Source organism: Microcaecilia unicolor, chromosome 3, assembly GCF_901765095.1.
Source record: "Microcaecilia unicolor chromosome 3, aMicUni1.1, whole genome shotgun sequence".
In the NCBI taxonomy this organism is placed as follows: domain Eukaryota; kingdom Metazoa; phylum Chordata; class Amphibia; order Gymnophiona; family Siphonopidae; genus Microcaecilia; species Microcaecilia unicolor.
In genome coordinates this window covers 477,217,309-477,234,687 of record NC_044033.1, presented here as the reverse complement: position 1 = coordinate 477,234,687, position 17,379 = coordinate 477,217,309, and the positions used below count along the sequence as shown (strand labels likewise).

Here is a 17,379-nt window from a genome sequence, read left to right as displayed (position 1 = left end):
CACCATCTAATCCCACCAACATACTAAATCCTTTGATTCCCCCTTCCCCCCCCAACATTGCAAACCTGATCCCCACCCCCCCCAGACAAGCACACCACCTCCACCAGAAAAGGATCCCCACTCCCAAAGCCCCCCCTACCCCTGATCCCAGGTTTTACTGGGGGTCCCTGGTGTCTAGTGGGAAGCAGGATTGAGCCCCAGTTGCTCCTACTCTGTCAAAGTCCCAGATTCACAATGGCGCCTGCTACTCCAGCACTAGTATCTTCTAGAATTGTCCTCCATTTGAGTGTTAATTCTCATGCTGGCAAATGCAGAATAGAATAGAGTGGGGAAGTGGCAGAGAAAAGGGTAGCAACTGAATCTTACACTGAACCTGAGGTATGGTGGCATTACATGCATCTGCATTACCTGCAGTGCAGTTATCATGATAACTGCTAGCCCATGATAACTGCAACCAGGGCAATTGTATTGGACCCCCATGTCACAGGAGGCCCTAAGCCTGCCTCAAGTTGAAGGCGGCACAATCTGAAGGCAGGCCTTCAAGCCTCTTCTCCAGTTTCTGCCCTGGACCCTTGCATTCATGCCACATGTATTTCTTCTGGGTTAACTACATGGGCCGATGTTGGGTACAACAATTAACATAGAGAATTTGTGGTTGCCATCTTGTAATTTTGGCAGTCATCATGCAGTAATTGCAAAACTTTACCACACTTTGGTGCTTATTTTAGAAGCACTATTTATGGTTTAGAGGTTCATAGTTCATAAACTGGCACTTAGGTTTCCATACTACATGGACATCTAAATCTAGATTATACAAAGCCTGGATATGAACTTCCAAACTGCAGAACGTGCAGCTAGCAAGGGGGTTTGCTCTGAGTGTGTTTTAGGCAGGACCTGGGTGAGACTTGGGCAGGCTTTAGGTATTCATTCCCTGTTGCAGAAGGGAACGGAATGTCCATGTCCAAAAAGGTACCTGCTACCTGGAACGTCCAGGGGGCTCTTTTAGCAAGATCTGTAAGGGTTTGCACCTATCCTGTGTTACCAACAAACATAACACTGGGTAAATACAAGGTTTCTGCCAAGGATATACCACACAAGGGTATTTACCATACCCACCCCAGGCAGACTCCCATATCCTCAAAAGCTGTGGTAATACACCCCCAAACCTATGTCATACCTTCCAGGCCACTCCCCAGCAGGACCAAAGTCCCTTCTCACCTCCCATCAAGTTTCAATCCCCTTGCAGGCCAGCCCTATTCAATGACAATCCTCCATACATTAAACCCTGCCCCGGCCACAACTGCAGCAAAATCACATAGCCCTATCCTCTCCATCCAACCCCCATGCTCACCAGGACCTACCCAGAGCCATGGCAGTGATACTAGGCAGCAATGGTGCTTTGCTGCTATGCCCCAGGATGGTGCCAGAATCCAAGATAGCAACTCTGCCAGGATCCAAGATGGTGTCTCTGCTTTCTAGCACTGCTAAAAGGCAGAAAGCACCATCTTGGATCCTGGCGCCATCCTGAGCAGCAGCAGTGAAGATCCCAGTGAGTGAGGAAAGGGGGTTTGGGGGATAGGAGAGAATATGGCTATTGTGGGGCCACTGTTGTTGTGCCCAGAATGGGGTTTGATATGTGGAGGATCACCACTGAATGGGGGCATATTGTGGGGGCGGTCAGGAGGGGTTTTATCATCACAGAGAGAAGATTGAGAAGGGTAATGGATGTTGTGGGGGGTCAGGAGGGGGATCAGACATTATGGGGGGAGTCAAGTGGCAATAATATAAATCTTTATGTTGCTATTGTATGACATAGACGTTCATGTGATGTGCAATGGACGTCTCTCTGTCTGCTGCTTCACCATCCATATTTTGGACAGGCTTGTTTCTGAAATGACTGTTCCTGCTTCATGAAGCGGCACATAGATGTCCATTTCATCATGCACTTTAGAACAGCCAAATCCTGTTCTAAACTAATAGGAGACCTTTAGATATCCTGACTTGGCATCTGATTTTCCATGTGTGTGTTCTTTCTAAAATGCCATTCCACAGTAAAAGATCCCCTATGTGTAACTGTAACTACTACTACTACTACTTAACATTTCTAAAGCGCTACAAGGGTTACGCAGCGCTGTACAATTTAAACATAGAGGGATGGTCCCTGCTCAAAGAGCTTACAATCTAAGAGACAAGTGAACGGTCAGTCCGATAGGGGCGGTCAAATTGGGGCAGTCTGGATTTACTGAACGGTAAGAGTTAGGTGCCGAATGCAGAACTCATGAAAAGTATCCATACAAATGAGTAGGTGTACATAGATGTGAATATTTTTTTCTGTTAAAAGTATGTGCTTAGTTTCACTTTGAATACTCAGCAAAAGTCTTCAGAGTGACAAGTGTATGCGTATTTTTCATTCTTGTGGAAAATTATAACATGACCATCTTAGAGAGTAATTTTATAAAAGGCTGTGTAGATCAGCGTTTCCCAAGTCTGGTCCTGGAGTACCTCTTGCCAGTCAGGTTTTCAGGATATCCACAGTGAATATGCATGAAAGAGATCTGCATATAATGGAGGCAGTGTATGCAAATCAAGTTCATGCATATTCATTGAGGATATCCTGAAAACCTGACTGACAAGGTGTACTCCAGGACTGGACTTGGGAAACATTGGTGTAGATTGCAAGGCCAAGTAGGTGCCTACAGTGAGATTATTTGATAAAGACTCAAAGCACTTAGACTTACACAGTTACATGGAGGGGCATTTCGGATATAATGTTTAAGTCCAACTTTGGATGTTTTGCTAAAAGTGTCCAAAATTCAAAGGGGGAAAATAGCCATTTTCAAAACAGAAAAACGGCTATCTTTTTTTTTTTTTTTTCAAAAACTAGCTGTTTGCTAGATGTTGTTGTGCTCTGTGCATTTATCTTTTTGGTCCATTAAAAAAAAAAAAAAAAGCATCCAAGTGAAAATGCACAAAATCACACTATTGGGATATAGGAGGAGCCAGCATTCTTTGTAGACTAGCCACACAGACATCCCAGGAGAGCAATGCAGCATCCTAGGAGCGCACTGCAGTGGACTTCTAGAGTCCAAGGCACACACCTCCCTTATCTTGTCTGCTGAATCCCTCCCCAAAACCCACTACCCCCAACTGTACACCACTACAATAGCCCTTATGGGTGAAGGGAGCACCTATATGTGGGTACAGTGGGTTTCTGGTGAGTTTTGGAGGGCTCATAGTTTCCACTACAAGTGTAACAGGTAGGGGGAGGTGTGGGCCTAAGTCCACCTCTCTGCAGTGCACTGCACCCACCACTAGACTACTCTAGGGACCTCTAATAGACCGGAGTATAACATCTGAGGCTGGCATAGAGACTGGTAAGTAATGTTTTTAATCAAATTTTTGGGGTGGTGGGAGGCAGTTAGTGACCACTGGGGGAGTAAGAGGAGGTTATCCCTGATTCCTTCCAGTGGTCATCTGGTAATTTAGGGCACTTTTTGTGGCTTATTCATTAATAAAACAGGTCTAGACCAAAACATCCAACTTATAACCCTGAATATTTTTGTTTTATTCCATTATGGCAGAAAATCTTCCAAGTGTTAGGAACGCCAAGATCCCGCCCTTAACATGCCCCTGACATGCACTTCCGATGGACTTCATAGAGAAAAGTCTATAAATACCAATTTGGAAGTTTTTGTGAGAAAAATATCTAAATGCAGATTTATGCCACTTTTTGGACGTTTTTCTCTTTTGAAAATGAGCCCCATAGAGGGGCATAATTGAACGAAAACGCCTATCTCCATGGGCGTTTATCTCCGAGAACGGGTCCGTGAAGGGGCGGACCGAACCGTATTTTGGGAAAAAATAGACGCCCATGTTTTATTCTACAATGTGTGAGCTGGGCATTTTTGTTTTTCAGCGATAATAGAAAATGAAAGCGCCCAGCTCAAAAACGAATAAATCCAAGACATTTATTCGTGGGAGGGGCCAGGATTCGTAGTGCACTGGTCCCCCTCACATGCCAGGACATCAACCGGGCACCCTAGGGGGCACTTTTACAAAAACAAAAAAAAAGGTCAAAGAGCTCCCAGGTGCATAGCACCCTTCCCTTGTGTGTTGAGCCCCCCAAATCCCCCTCAAAACCCACTGCCCACAAGTCTACACCATTACTATAGCCCTAAGGGGTGAAGGGGGGCACCTACATGTGGGTACAGTGGGTTTGGGGGGTTGGACGACTAATAAGCATTAAGCAGCACAATTGTAACAGGTAGGGGGGATGGGCCTGGGTCCACCTGCCTGAAGTCCACTGCACCCCCTAACAACTCCTCCAGTGACCTGCATACTGCTGCCAGGGAGCTGGGTATGACATTTGAGGGTGAAAATAAAAATGTGTGAAACATCATTTTTTTGTGGTGGGAGGGGGTTAGTGACCACTGGGGGAGTCAGGGGAGGTCATCCCTGATTCCCTCCAGTGGTCATCTGGTCATTTAGGGCACTTTTTGGGGCCTTATTCGTGAAAAAACAGGGTCCAGGAAAAGTGTCCTAAATTCTAGCTAAAACGCATACTTTTTTCCCATTATCAGTGAAATGCGCCCATCTTTGTTCGGCAGATAACCACGCCCCAGTTCCGCCTTCGCCACACCTCTGACACGCCCCCATAAACTTTGTCCGCATCCGCGACGGAGTGCACTTGAAAACGTCCAAAAATCGGCTTTCGATTATACCGCTTTATTCGTTTTTGTGAGATGAACGTCCATCTCCCAATTTAGGTCGGAACTTGGGCGTTTTTCTCGTTCGATTATAAGCAGGATAGTTACCTATGGAACTTTGTAAGTCTAAGTGCTTTGAAAATGAGCCCCATAGGCACCTATGTGTCTTTACAAACAGCCTCACAAGCAGAAATGACAGCTAAAGTGCAGCAACAGAGACTAGTAGCAGCTCTGGAGATAATGCAAATGAACATGGTTGAAGTATTTGTGTAGTTTTGGACTTTAAAACTATACATGCACTTCTTACCTCCGCCCGCAGTCCTTTCAAACTACTCCCCCAATCCATTACTGGAGGTCACATACAAATACTTGCCTTTCTGTTATTATACGTACATGTGCGGACATATCCCCAGAGTCTATATATCGTGACCAAATTCCACACCCAACTTTGTGTGTGCATCAGAGATGCAGTGCAAATAAACTGACTAATGAGCTCAGAAACATGAATAATTAGGTGCTAACAACCAACTATTAATGTTAATTGGCAGTCTTAAAAATCTGCGCGTACATCTCGCTGTGTGCTATTCTATAAAGCACGGTGCCTTACTTCAATCACGCATATTTGAAAAGAAGGTGTGGCCTTGGGTATGTCGTGGCATTTGCAAAAGTTGCACGTGGTTATACAGAATTTGCCTGACACACACCTAAGTTGGGTGGCAGTATTTATACCTGCTTGTAGTAGGCATAAGTAGGGCTCTCAAACGTTAGGCACGCTATTCTATACAGGGTGCGCTCCCTTTATGGAATAGCACTTAGGGGGAGATTCTATATATGGCACCTAAAAAATCCGCACAGAAAGCAGTGCTGACTAAGCGTATTCTATAAGCGTATTCTAGATTTAGGGGCGGTATATATTATTTATTATTATTTATTTATTTACCGCCTTTTTGAAGGAATTCACTCAAGGCGGTGTACAGTAAGAATAGATCAAACGTGAGCAATAGGCAATTACAGCAGTAAAAATATTCAAGTAACAATACAAAATATGGCATGGTATACTACTTGTAATGACAACACAATATGTAATAGAACATTATAATTGGTAGTGAAGGGTAAGGCAAAGTTGTAACATATAGATGAGTAAGAAAGTAGGAAGAATTTGAAAGTAAGGTGACTGATTTGAAGAAAGTTGCACATGAGGTCAGAGAGATGGTTAAATATTATCTCAGTTAGGCTAGGAGTGGATAAACATGTCCCGCTGCAGTATGTGCAGCCCGAGTCAATCCTTGTGTGTGTGAGTGAGACTAGCAAGTTAGTTGCTTCTTCCATTAAAGGCTTGGTTGAAGAGCCAAGCTTTCACCTGCTTCCTGAAGTAGAGATAGTCTTGTGTTAAGCGCAGCCTTTCAGGCAGTGCATTCCAAAGTGTGGGGGCTACTCCGGAGAAGGCTCGCTTGCGGGTATCACATCGTGTAATGTCTTTTGGAGAGGGTGTGGTTAGGAATACGCCTTGGGAGGACCTTAGTGTCCTTGGAGGTGTGTAGAGGGTCATCCTGTTCTTCAAGTACTTGGGGCCATTTCCTTTAAGGACCTTGAAGATCAGACATAGAATTTTAAATTTAGCTCTGTATTGTACTGGTAGCCAATGAAGTTTTTGCAAAAATGGTGTGATGTGATAACGCCGCTTGCCACCTTGTATGAGTCTTGCTGCTGACCCTATAAAATAGTTGATATTACAGCACCTAAAACTATGTGCCTCTATTTACACCAAGCGAAAGCATGGTGTAAATCCTAACACATAGATTTATGCGCACTAGGCTCTATTCTGTAACTACACGCATGAATTTTGAACACCTTTGGAACACCCATTTTCCCACCCATAACCATGCCTCTTTTTGCATGCATACATTAGAATTTAGGTGCAGTGCATTATAGAATTCACTTAGGGAGTTGTGCACATGAATTCTAATTATTGCCAATTAGTGCTCATTGTTAAGTGCTGTTAACAATGCTGATTGGCTTGTTAAGCCAATTAACTTAGACGCGCTGTTACAGAATACACTTGGATTTTGGTGTGGATCTCTAGGCACACTACAAAGAATCCGGGGGTTAGCACTCAAGTCAGTGGCAAATATTGAATTCCCTTCTAAGAGTAATTCTATGCACATATAAAGGTATTTTCACATACACACGTAAATGGCCTCTTAGAAAATATTAGCCAACCTAAAAGGATGTGCCATGAAATGATGGTAGATACTATGCTAGGCATGTACAGGGCTGGAGTTTGGGTGGAGTTTGCAAGTACACAAGTAGATTATAAAATCCACTGATCTTAGTGTGTACTTGAATAATCTGGATGCAACGAAAGCAGGTGTAAGATATCTGCTCTTCTGCTAGTATATTATAAAGACACAGGCTGCCTAATATTCAAAGCGATTTAAACAGCCTGGCTGTTTAAATCGCTTGTCCAAGGCTAGCTGCGAATATTTATCAGCTCTTCACCAGTTAGTTGTTATTTAAAAGAAAAAGAGGTAAATCAAGCAATATAAAACCATAAATCATAGCGCCGCTGAATATGCGCGATTAGCACCTGAGATGAAATCAGCTAACGGGAGGTCCAGGGGCAGAGTCAGTTTTTTTCTGTTTATTTATTTTCAATATTTATATACTGCCTAGTCCTAAGCAGTTTACAATTTTTTTTCATGTACTGGTATTTGGTTAATTGTCGATATTCAGTCCTTAACCGCATAAATCGGGCCACATAAAAAGCAGTCCTTTCTTATGCGGTTTATTGTATGAGGTTAAGGGCTGAATACTGCACTTAACCATCTACATTTAGAGGTCAACTTACAACTGGATATTCACTGCTGGTGACCAAATGGGCAATTGGGCAGTGCCCGAGGGTCCAGAGGCTCTCTTCCCCCTCCCTCCTGCAAGCTACAGCTCCCCCCCCCCCCCCCGGTCCCACCTAAAGGGCCCTGGTGGTCTAGTGGCCTCTTTGGGGGCAGGAAAGATCCCCACTCTTTCCTGCCCGCTGCCGCTACTCTGCCCGGCGCCACTGCATTTTCAAAATGGCTGCTGAGACTTCCCTGTGGTTGTCTTATGAGACTCAGAGACCCACAAGACTATCGCAGGAAGTCTCAGCAGCCATTTTGAAAACACAGCAACATCGGGCAGAGCAGCAGCAGCTGGCAGGAAAGACTGGGGATCTTTCCTGCTCCTGAAAAGGTCACTAGACCACCAGGGCCCTTAAAGGTAGGACTGGGTAGGGCGCACTAGTGTGCAAGGTGAGGGGAGGACCACAGTGTGCAGATGGGGGGGCACAGGCAGTGTCCGTGGGTGGGGCCCAAAGACCCTTACTTAAGGTTACCATATGTCCAGTTTTACCAAGACATGTCCTCTTTTTGATGACATGGCCAGGCAACCGGGCAGGTTTTGCAAGTCTGCCCGTTTGTCCGGATAAACGGGCAGGCTGGCGGGTGGGCGGACCTAATGGTGTCCTATTCTAGCCTCCATTTACCGTACTGTACTGCCCTGGTGGTCTAGTGACCTCTTCGGGGTAGGAAAGAGTCCCCTCTTCTTTCCTGCCCGGAGCGCTGCCCTGCATTCTGCTCCCCTTGCAATGCTGAGTTCTGACGGTCCCAGTGCCGATTCAAAATGGCCCCCGAGAGTTGAAGCGGTCACTAGACCACCAGGGCAGTAGAGTAAGGGGAGGGGAGGCTAGGACACCCTTAGGGGTATATGATAGGGGCAGGGTAGGGTGATATGTGACAGGGGGTGGGGGTGAGTGTGGCATGTGGCGGGGCATGTGCCCTCTTTTTGGGGGGACCAAATATGGTAACCCTACCCTTACTGCCCAGAGGCCCAGACAACTGACAGTCCGCCCCTGCTGGTGACACGTGGCCCAGCACTAAACATCCGGAAATATAGCTGGCAGTAGACATAAAAATACTGACCACCGCTGGCTGAATATCAGCTGGAGAGTCTCCTACTTGCCCTCTTAAAGCAGGCACCATGTTTTAATTACTTTCCACTTGCTTTGTAAAAATCCTTCTTATAAGAAACATACTAGTTCCATTCTGTACCTTAAATTGCTATTACTTTTCTCAGAGTTGTAAACAGTTCTAGATTCTAAGAAAGCTCCTTTATATTATTCTACAGCATCATCCATAGTAATCTTTCAGTACGGGACTCAGTGCTGAAAGCTACAAATATTTTTAACGGGAACAATCGATTCTCTGCAGTAAAACTGAACATCATACAACAGGTGTACGGGTGAAGGGGATATAAAAATGCACCTGGATACATCAAAAATATTCAAAAAGAATATTAACGTACCTTGCATACTGAGGGCAGTTCTATATTGGGGCATCTAGTAAGAGCTTATTCTATAATGATATGTAGGCACATATAAAATACTAGCTTAAAAGCATAGACACATGCCTATAAATTAAGCATAAGAACTTAAACCCACCACCATAGGCACATAGCCTAAGTGTTGGAGATACACCTGGAACTTAAAATATGCTATATGTTATCCCCCAAATTCTATATACGGCATCTTAAGTTGTACGCACTAATTTGGCCATGTGGCCAAATTGCACGCACAACTTAATTAACAAGCAATCAGCGCCAATAATTGGTGCTTAACCAATTAGAGGCACTAATTGGCTTTAATTAGAATTTACGCATTCAACCTTATAGGCATATCCTATAACAAAGTGAGCGTAAATTCTAATGTGCACAGCCGAAAAGGGGGCATGGCCATAGTCATGGAATGGGCGGCTTGTGGGCTTTTGAAAAAACTTTGCGTTCTATTATGGGATACACCTGATCTGCAGCTAAGTTAGGTGCAGATATTTAGGCCTAAATGGATTCACCTAAATTTTAGTCGCAAGAATGGCACATGCACATATTCTATAAAATGCACTAACCATGTGGTTTTACGGCACCGATTTTTAAGGTACAATATATAGAATTTCCCCCTATGTGCATAAGCGTGAATCCAGGGCTGCCGAGAGGGGGGGAAGGGGGGGACCAAAATTCCCCGGGCCCGGAGCCAGGGTCTCTCTCTCTCTCCTGCTCAGGGCCGCCGAGAGACAAAGCCAGGCCCGGGGCAAACACCCCCCTGGGCCCGCCCCATTCCGAGCCCACCACCCTCTCCAGGCGGGCCTGACCCCCTTTCCGGGTGGGTCCACCACTTGCCCTGCCACTGCCCCGCTTACTTGTCCTGCATTCCTGCTCCAGGCTGTCACATTGCACTGCAAACTTCCCCAGGGCCTGGCGCTAGTATTGCTCTCCTGTTCCTGTGCGTGGCAGCGCCACAGAGCAGAGTCCTTCCTTCCTTCCTGCTGCGTCCAAAGAGGCTGTTTGGACCAGGCAGGAAGGAAGTATTCTGCTCCCAGTACACAGGAACAGGAGAAGACAGAGTGAGGGAGCAGCGCAGCAATGACTCAGAGACAGAAGGGGCGGGGCGCGCATGCACGTGGTGGTAAAATCCTGTCCCGGGCCCGGCTGTTACTCTCGATAGCCCTGACTGGGCTTGATGGATCTTTGGTCTGACTCAGCTTGGCAATGCTTATGGCTTTGGCCACTGTTGGATTGGATTGGCATTGTTACAGAATGGCGCTTTGGCAGAATTTCAGCATATTCATGTATTGGTGTAGACACGTGTGTGTGTGTGTGTGTGTGTGTGTGTGTGCATGCCAGTATTCTAATGGCATCTCAAACAAGAATTCCAACGCTTGCAAAATACTTCTTTCAATCTTTCACTTTTTAATTTGCAAATCTTATAACAATAACAGGCCGACCAACATGAGCCACGTTTCGTGACTGCATTAGGGACGGTCCTACAACATAAACACATTTCATTTAAAAACTATTGATTCCAAAAAGTCAAAATGTACAAAATATATAAATAACCATAATAAAGCACTCACCATTATATTCAAAATGGCGCTGGCGTGAGGATGCCAATGTTAGCGTCCTCACACCAGCGCCATTTTGAAAGATTATAATGGTTAACAAGTTTGAGAATGTTATGGCTTGACACGAGTACTTTTATTATGGTTATTTGTATATTTTGTACATTTTAACTTTTTGAAAATCAATGTTTTTTAATTAAATGTGTTTATGTTGTAGGACCATCCTTGATGCCGTCACAAAACATGGTCCATGTCGGTTTGTCTGTTATTGTCGTAAGATCTGATTTGCCAATAAAAAAGTGAAAGATTGAAAGGAATATTTTGAAGGCATTGGGATTCTTGTTTGAGATGAGTTTTCCACCCTTGCATTGAAGACTGCCTCCATTAGTGTAAATTTGGAGCATTCTAATGGTAAGCTGCCACTAAATAGGTGTTTTCTTCACAGAATTGCCACCATTAAGACAAGCTAGCACTGTCAATTGTTATGGCTTAATCCACACTTACGTTGTTTGATCGGAGAGAAACACGGCCTCCACATCGGGCACAAAATTTTGTTCGACAGTAAGAGCATAAGTGACCACAGCCATCCGCAAACTTTGTTTTGTGACAGATTCCACAGGTTGGTGCATCATCCTTGTGTTCTCCTGGGTGCCGACGGGTATCTTCTCCTATTTTTTTTATTTGCTCTTTGTAGCTCTCAAACTGTTGATGTAATCTCCTGTACAGAAGAACAATACATTTACAGTAAGAACACCCATATTTGCTTTTTGGGAGAAGCATATTTGTATACCTTGGGACAGATACAGCAAGTTCTTAACTCACAGATATTAGAAACGTGAATGGAAGAAAAGTCTTAGGTGGTCAATTTTAAAAGCCATCTAGCTGCTTAACTCTGGAATTAGAAGGCTACATCAAAGGATTTGAACATTTATTCCTGATTACCTAAATTCAGTGCTCAAATTCTTAGTAGTCCCTGGGAAAGGGATCAGTCAAGGAAAGGACTTGACCAGGGAGACCAACGCTTTTGTAAACTGACCAAGATTACCAACTAAATTTAGCCCCCTAATTTTCACTAGGTGGCCAAATTTAGCCAGGCCTGGGGGTGGGGTGAGGTGGGCAAAGTGAATACGCTAGAGCTAGCATTGATTTTTAATTCTACCTGCCTAACTTGACAGCCAAATCTAGGTGCTGCCAAAGCAGGCCTAAATCTGGCTTCCCAACTAACTTCTGGCAAAAAGAAAAAAAAAATCCTTTGTCTGCTTTCCTGATCCCATGCTTAATTTTTATTGAATACCACTACTAGGTACTTTATTTTGATTTTAAAAGACTACTGCTGGGATGCCATACCTTCCCTACCCCCCCCCCCCCCCTTTCCCATCTGCCACTCCTTCATGGCTTCTTGTTGCATCCTTTAACCTCCCCAGTCTCACCCCAACTACAGCCAGCAGGAGGATTCAATTTTATTTGAGAAAGCATTTAGCAGCCTTTTACTAAAGTGTATTAGGCTATTAATGTGTGGTTTAACACATAGTAACAGCTAACACACACACACATGCGTTAACCTGTTTTGCAATATTTTGATGGCTACCCCACACTAAGTCATGCGTTAAGGGCATTTTGTGTTAGAAAGTGCTAAATAGTTTCAGCTAACTGCACACAGAGTACTTTTAATGCAGGACCTGCATAACTAGATGCTAGGCATGCTCCCAATAGATGCTGCACTAAATATACAACTACTGTGTGTTAATTTTCTGTGTAAAGCCAAAGTATCTGCAAATTTTAAATCAATTTAGTAAAAGTAAATTAGGATCCATAAATATTGGGAGATTGATGGTTTCTAATTTTTGTTTCCTTTCACAAATGTTTATATTGTAACTTTTATTTGTATATTAACCCCCATCCCAGCCTTGCTGGGGGTCCCTGGGGTCTAGTGGGGTGTGAGGTCTTGGTAGACATTTCAAATGCCAGGATCACTGAGGCAGAGGTAAGTGGGCATCACTGAGGCATAAGTGGGCATCCTCCTATCCCATGAGACCCAGGAATCTTCAGTAAGGCCAGGGTGGGATTGGGATAAGGGATGTCTGCCAGGGGAAGCTTCTTAAGGGAGTTTGTGATGTGGGGAAGGAGTTGTGCCTTCTTGGAGGGGTTGTTACATAGTGGAAACATGAAAAGAGTTACTGTCCGGGGGGGAGGGGGGGTTGCTGCATCAAGGGGGTTGTCAGTGGTTGGAATGCCTCGGGGGGGGGGGGAGGGGATGCTGCAGGGTTGGTAACTAGCTGCAGTGGGTGATGCTGCCGGCGGGAACAGATGCCTTACAGGGGCCACTAATGCTGGGATCGGAGCCCTTTTACAGAGTGTAGTGAGGGAAGACAACGTAGACACTCTGCAGATCCAGGGGGTATAGAACTACCTTACCCACAAGGCCAGGGGGGAGACGGAAGAAAGAGCAACCTAGAAACCCTGACATGGAATCCTCCCCTAGAAAGGAAGGGCAGGACACAGGGAGAAAAACTGTTATATCAGAGGGTGGCCAGTAGAGGGAGCAGAAATCAATATAGGATTCCATCCACCTGGGAGGAGGGAGAGAAAAGGTGCAGGCCAGCTGATGAGAGGGAGGAATTAAGTGTCATGAAGGGTGGAGAGGAGCCTGATTGGATGGAGGGCATAGAAGAGGGCCTGGATTTACATGCAGGAGAGAACCGTTTGGAGGAGCAAATACCCATGGACTATGAGAACAGCCGCATTGAGCCTGCCATGAGTGGGAAAGCGCGGGGTACAAATGTAACAAAAAAAACCCAAAAAAAATACTAATGACCAAAGTTTGCAAGTATGAAGGAGCAGCAGCAGCAGGTGGACACAGAGTGAAGTAGCTGTGAAGCAGGAGGTGTGCTGCCCAGCCTGCAGTACTCTTGAGAGGAAGGTATTCAGAGAGCAGGTGGTTTTTCTTTTTCTTTTCTGTTTTTTTTTATGGACTATGCTTAAAGAGACTTGAACTGTGTTGATAAAGAAAAAGTCTGAAAGCTTTTTCTGTTCTCAAGGAGAACTCTAGAGTGAACTGTCAGCTATATTTTGGACTGCTGAGAGGTTTATGTAAACTGTCTCTAAATTAAAGACTGTGGGTTTGAAGGAAGTTTGGTGTTGACTTTTGGATTGTGTGAAAGAGAGAAGCTCCAGCCCTGGAGGACAGAGCTGTAAACGCTGTCTGCCCCACACTGAGGACCAAGTGGATTACAAGAGGAAGCAGTGTATTTAAAAATCTGCTCCCAAGTGTGTGTGTGTGGGGGAGGTGCAAATCTGTTTTCCCTTTTTTTAATTGCTGCTTTCGCTGCACATGGGGAGTCAAAAATGTAGGTTGCTGTTCATTCACTCTGAGAAGTAGACAATCCCAATTCAAAATACAGGTAGAGTAGTGATCTGCATTATTAACCTGAAGACACAAGGTCCTACATTCTCGAGTTTTGCCTCAGACAAAATGGAGGAATTTATTTGAAACACTTCATTATTTGCTTTCTCACATTATTGTGGTCTACCTAAAATCAGCACCTTGCTACTGGGTATAACATTGTAGGAAGTAATTGTGCATTACAAGCATTCTTACATTCAACCGTTGACCACAGATCTCTCATTCTGGTGAAAAATCTGGAAAACGTTCTGTTGATGTGAGACGCCCTAAGACTTATCCATATACAGGAAATGGAACATCCCAATGCTAGGAAGACCTCCTGGTTTAAGTTCCAGTCTCATTGTAAACAGTGATTACTAAACTAGTGCTCTTTCAAATACACTTTGCCTGCTTTGTGTACTACTGATAAATTATTTTTTTTTATTTATATTTATTAGTTTAAACAATATATACAAGAAACATCTTGTGTTGGAAAAGTGTCAATATACAAACAAATTTGATCAGAGGAAAAAAGGAGAAAATAAAATTACATTCTCAAAAGGATAAATGACACTCAAGTCCATAAATTAAGATCCAAGATTTCAGTAAATCTAAGGGAGAAATATATAAAGAAAAAATACAGGATTCAAAACTCTGTTAAGTGGAGAAGTTCCTTTCTTTAATGCTTCTCGCTTTTTACTGAGGTTATAAGTGTCGATACATGTGCAGGTTCTGTAAATACATATTTCTTCTCCTTAAGCCTTACTATGCACTTGCAGGGGTATCTTAAAAAGAAGGTACCCCCCAAGTGCAGAATTTCTGGCCTAAGGAGCAAAAATTGTTTCCTCCGTCGTCTTGTCTCCTTAGAGACATCTGGAAATAACAAAATTTTAAAACTTAAAAAAGTTTTATCCTTGTTACGGAAAAACAAACGGAAAATCCAATCCTTGTCAGGCAATAACGCAACAGTCGCCACCAAAGTGGCGGCTGTTGCTAATTCAGTGTCAGAAGTTTCAAGCAAGAGAGATATATCTATAGGTTTTTCAGCAACTTGATTCAGGCTCTTCTCTGGGATGTAATACACTTGAGAAAACGGTGGTAGGTTTTGTTCCGGCACATTCAAAACTTCCCGAAGATATCGTTTCAACATTTCAAGAGGAGCAACATTTTGTATTTTAGGAAAATTAACAAATCTCAGGTTATGGTTCTTAGTATAATTATCAAAAGTCTCCATTTTATACCTGAGATTTGTCAAGTCTTTTATCATTGTAGGTTGTAGTGATTCAAAACTTTTAATCTTATAGTCCATTTTATCAACTTTATCTTTCAAAACCTTGATATCTTCCTCTTTTTTTTGTAAATCAATTTCTAAAGTCTTTATTTTTGGTGAAACATCATTAATCTGCTTCAAGAAAGTCTGTCCCAGGTTAGATACTAAATCCCATAAAGCGTCTAAAGTCACTTCCCTTGGTTTGACTACTAACTCTTTAGGTAGTACACACCTTCCAGACATCTGATCATGGCTCGCACTTTGTCCCTCAGCTCCTCTCCCCTCATTCCGCGGCGGTTCCATGGGCAAACTGCCCTCCAGTCCCTCCTCAGATAGAATTGAAGCTTCCTCACGACGTTCTTCCGGGCCCCTAACACCTTCCAGGGGGGACCCCGTCGATCCAGAGAGGAAGGAACTCGCACCAATCGGCTGGGGAGGCGGAGTACGTGCGGCGGGGCTCAGAGTAGTTTCAAAGCCGGGGGAAGCCGATATCTCCCGATCGCCGGCGTTCCCTACCGGCGGCGTTCCGCCTTGTTGAACGGCTCCCTGTGGTCGAAGATATCGGTCAATTGGACCAGGTAAGGGGGGAGGTAGCGGGGAGGCTCTAGCCGCTATTCTCCCTCGTCGTTTCGGCATTCTCTAACACCAGGAAAAACGATCCACAGCGTCTTAACAGAGCCACTACTGATAAATTAATAGAATTCCTCTCTATCCATGACAGAACTTTCAGGACTCTTTCGGGCTCTTTTAATGAAGTGCACTAAGCAGTTAACACGCAAAATAGTGTGTGTGAAATGCTTTCGCACAAGCGTACTGACTGTTATTGTGGTGGTATGGCAGTTTGTGTGAACCAATTTATGTGTTAAGATGAATGGATCTATAATACACTACCTTTCTGTGGTTACAAAGTGGTTATTTTGTACCTGGGGCAATTGAGTGGTTGAATGACTTGCCCAGAACCACAGGGAACTGCAGTGTGAATCAAACCCAGTTCCCCAGGATCAAAGACCTCTGCACTAACCACCAGGCTACTCCTCCACTGCATGTTATGTTAGAAGGTGGGAGCTAGGTGGTCCCTGCACTCTGTCACTTTTGCAGTTAGTGCAGGTTCACTTAGAGACTCTGCAATATGAGACTCTAAGTGCATCCATGCTAATTACAACCAGGTGTATGCATCCTCGTGCAGTTTTCAGTGCGGTAATTGCTGAAGACGTGCTGGGCAGGATCCCAATAATTACCGCACCGCCTTTGCACTTAAGGCTGGATTCAATAAATAGCACCCAAAATTCAGCGCCGGAAAAAATAGGCGCTAACCCCTGGATTCTATGTATCACGCCTAGTGTTCCATGCCGAAATCCAAGAGTATTCTATAACAATGCACGTAACTTAATTGGCTTAACAAGCTAATCAGCATTGATAACAACACTTAAGCAATAACGAGAACAAATTGGCAATAATTAAAATTTAAGTGCACAATTCACTAAGTGTATTCTGTAACACAGAGTGCCTAAATTCTAATACATGCAGCCAAAAAGAAGCATGGTTATGGATGGTGAAATAGGCATTTCACGAGCATTCCAAAATTTACGTGCACTGTTATAATATATGGCCCTCTGCATCTAAATCTACGCACCAGTATTTTCGCCAAGTAAAAACGTGGCCTGAATGGACATGACCAAATTTGGTCAACTGGCGAGGCACTCAGCGTATTCTACATACCACGAGAAAATTTAAGCCCATTCTATAAAATTTAGGCGTACTTTAAAGAATATGCCTAGGCATATATTATTACCATATGGATTTTTCAGACGCCATATATAGAATGTGGCCCTGTGGGATTCTATAAAAGGCCCTTTATAGAATCATGCTTAGTGCCAATTCCCATATCTAACTTTAGGTGCCAGACTTATGCTTGCTGAAACATGGTATAAATGCTGGTGCCCAAGTTACACATGCTGAGGCCACTCCAGTTGCCATGCCCCCTCTGAGTTATGCAGTACTAGAGTTTAGACAAGCCCTAATGAACAATGAAGGAACAGTACGGAGAATATACTGTCCAAAAAAAAACGTTGGGAAGTGACGTAGGTCAACCAAAGACAA

At 44.0% G+C, this 17,379-nt stretch overlaps 1 protein-coding gene across 7 annotated transcripts in view; it reads right to left on the bottom strand.

Annotated features, from left to right (window-relative positions):
- RIMS1 (regulating synaptic membrane exocytosis 1) overlaps positions 1 to 17,379 on the bottom strand; it is an 871,728-nt gene that overhangs the window by 650,902 nt on the left and 203,447 nt on the right. For 6 of the 7 annotated variants that reach the window (XM_030199021.1, XM_030199022.1, XM_030199023.1 and 3 more), the window contains one exon: positions 11,132 to 11,345. In XM_030199021.1, coding sequence (XP_030054881.1) covers positions 11,132 to 11,345 — 214 coding nt within the window. The remainder of the gene's footprint in view (positions 1 to 11,131; positions 11,346 to 17,379) is intronic. The other variant, XM_030199020.1, reaches the window with a different exon arrangement.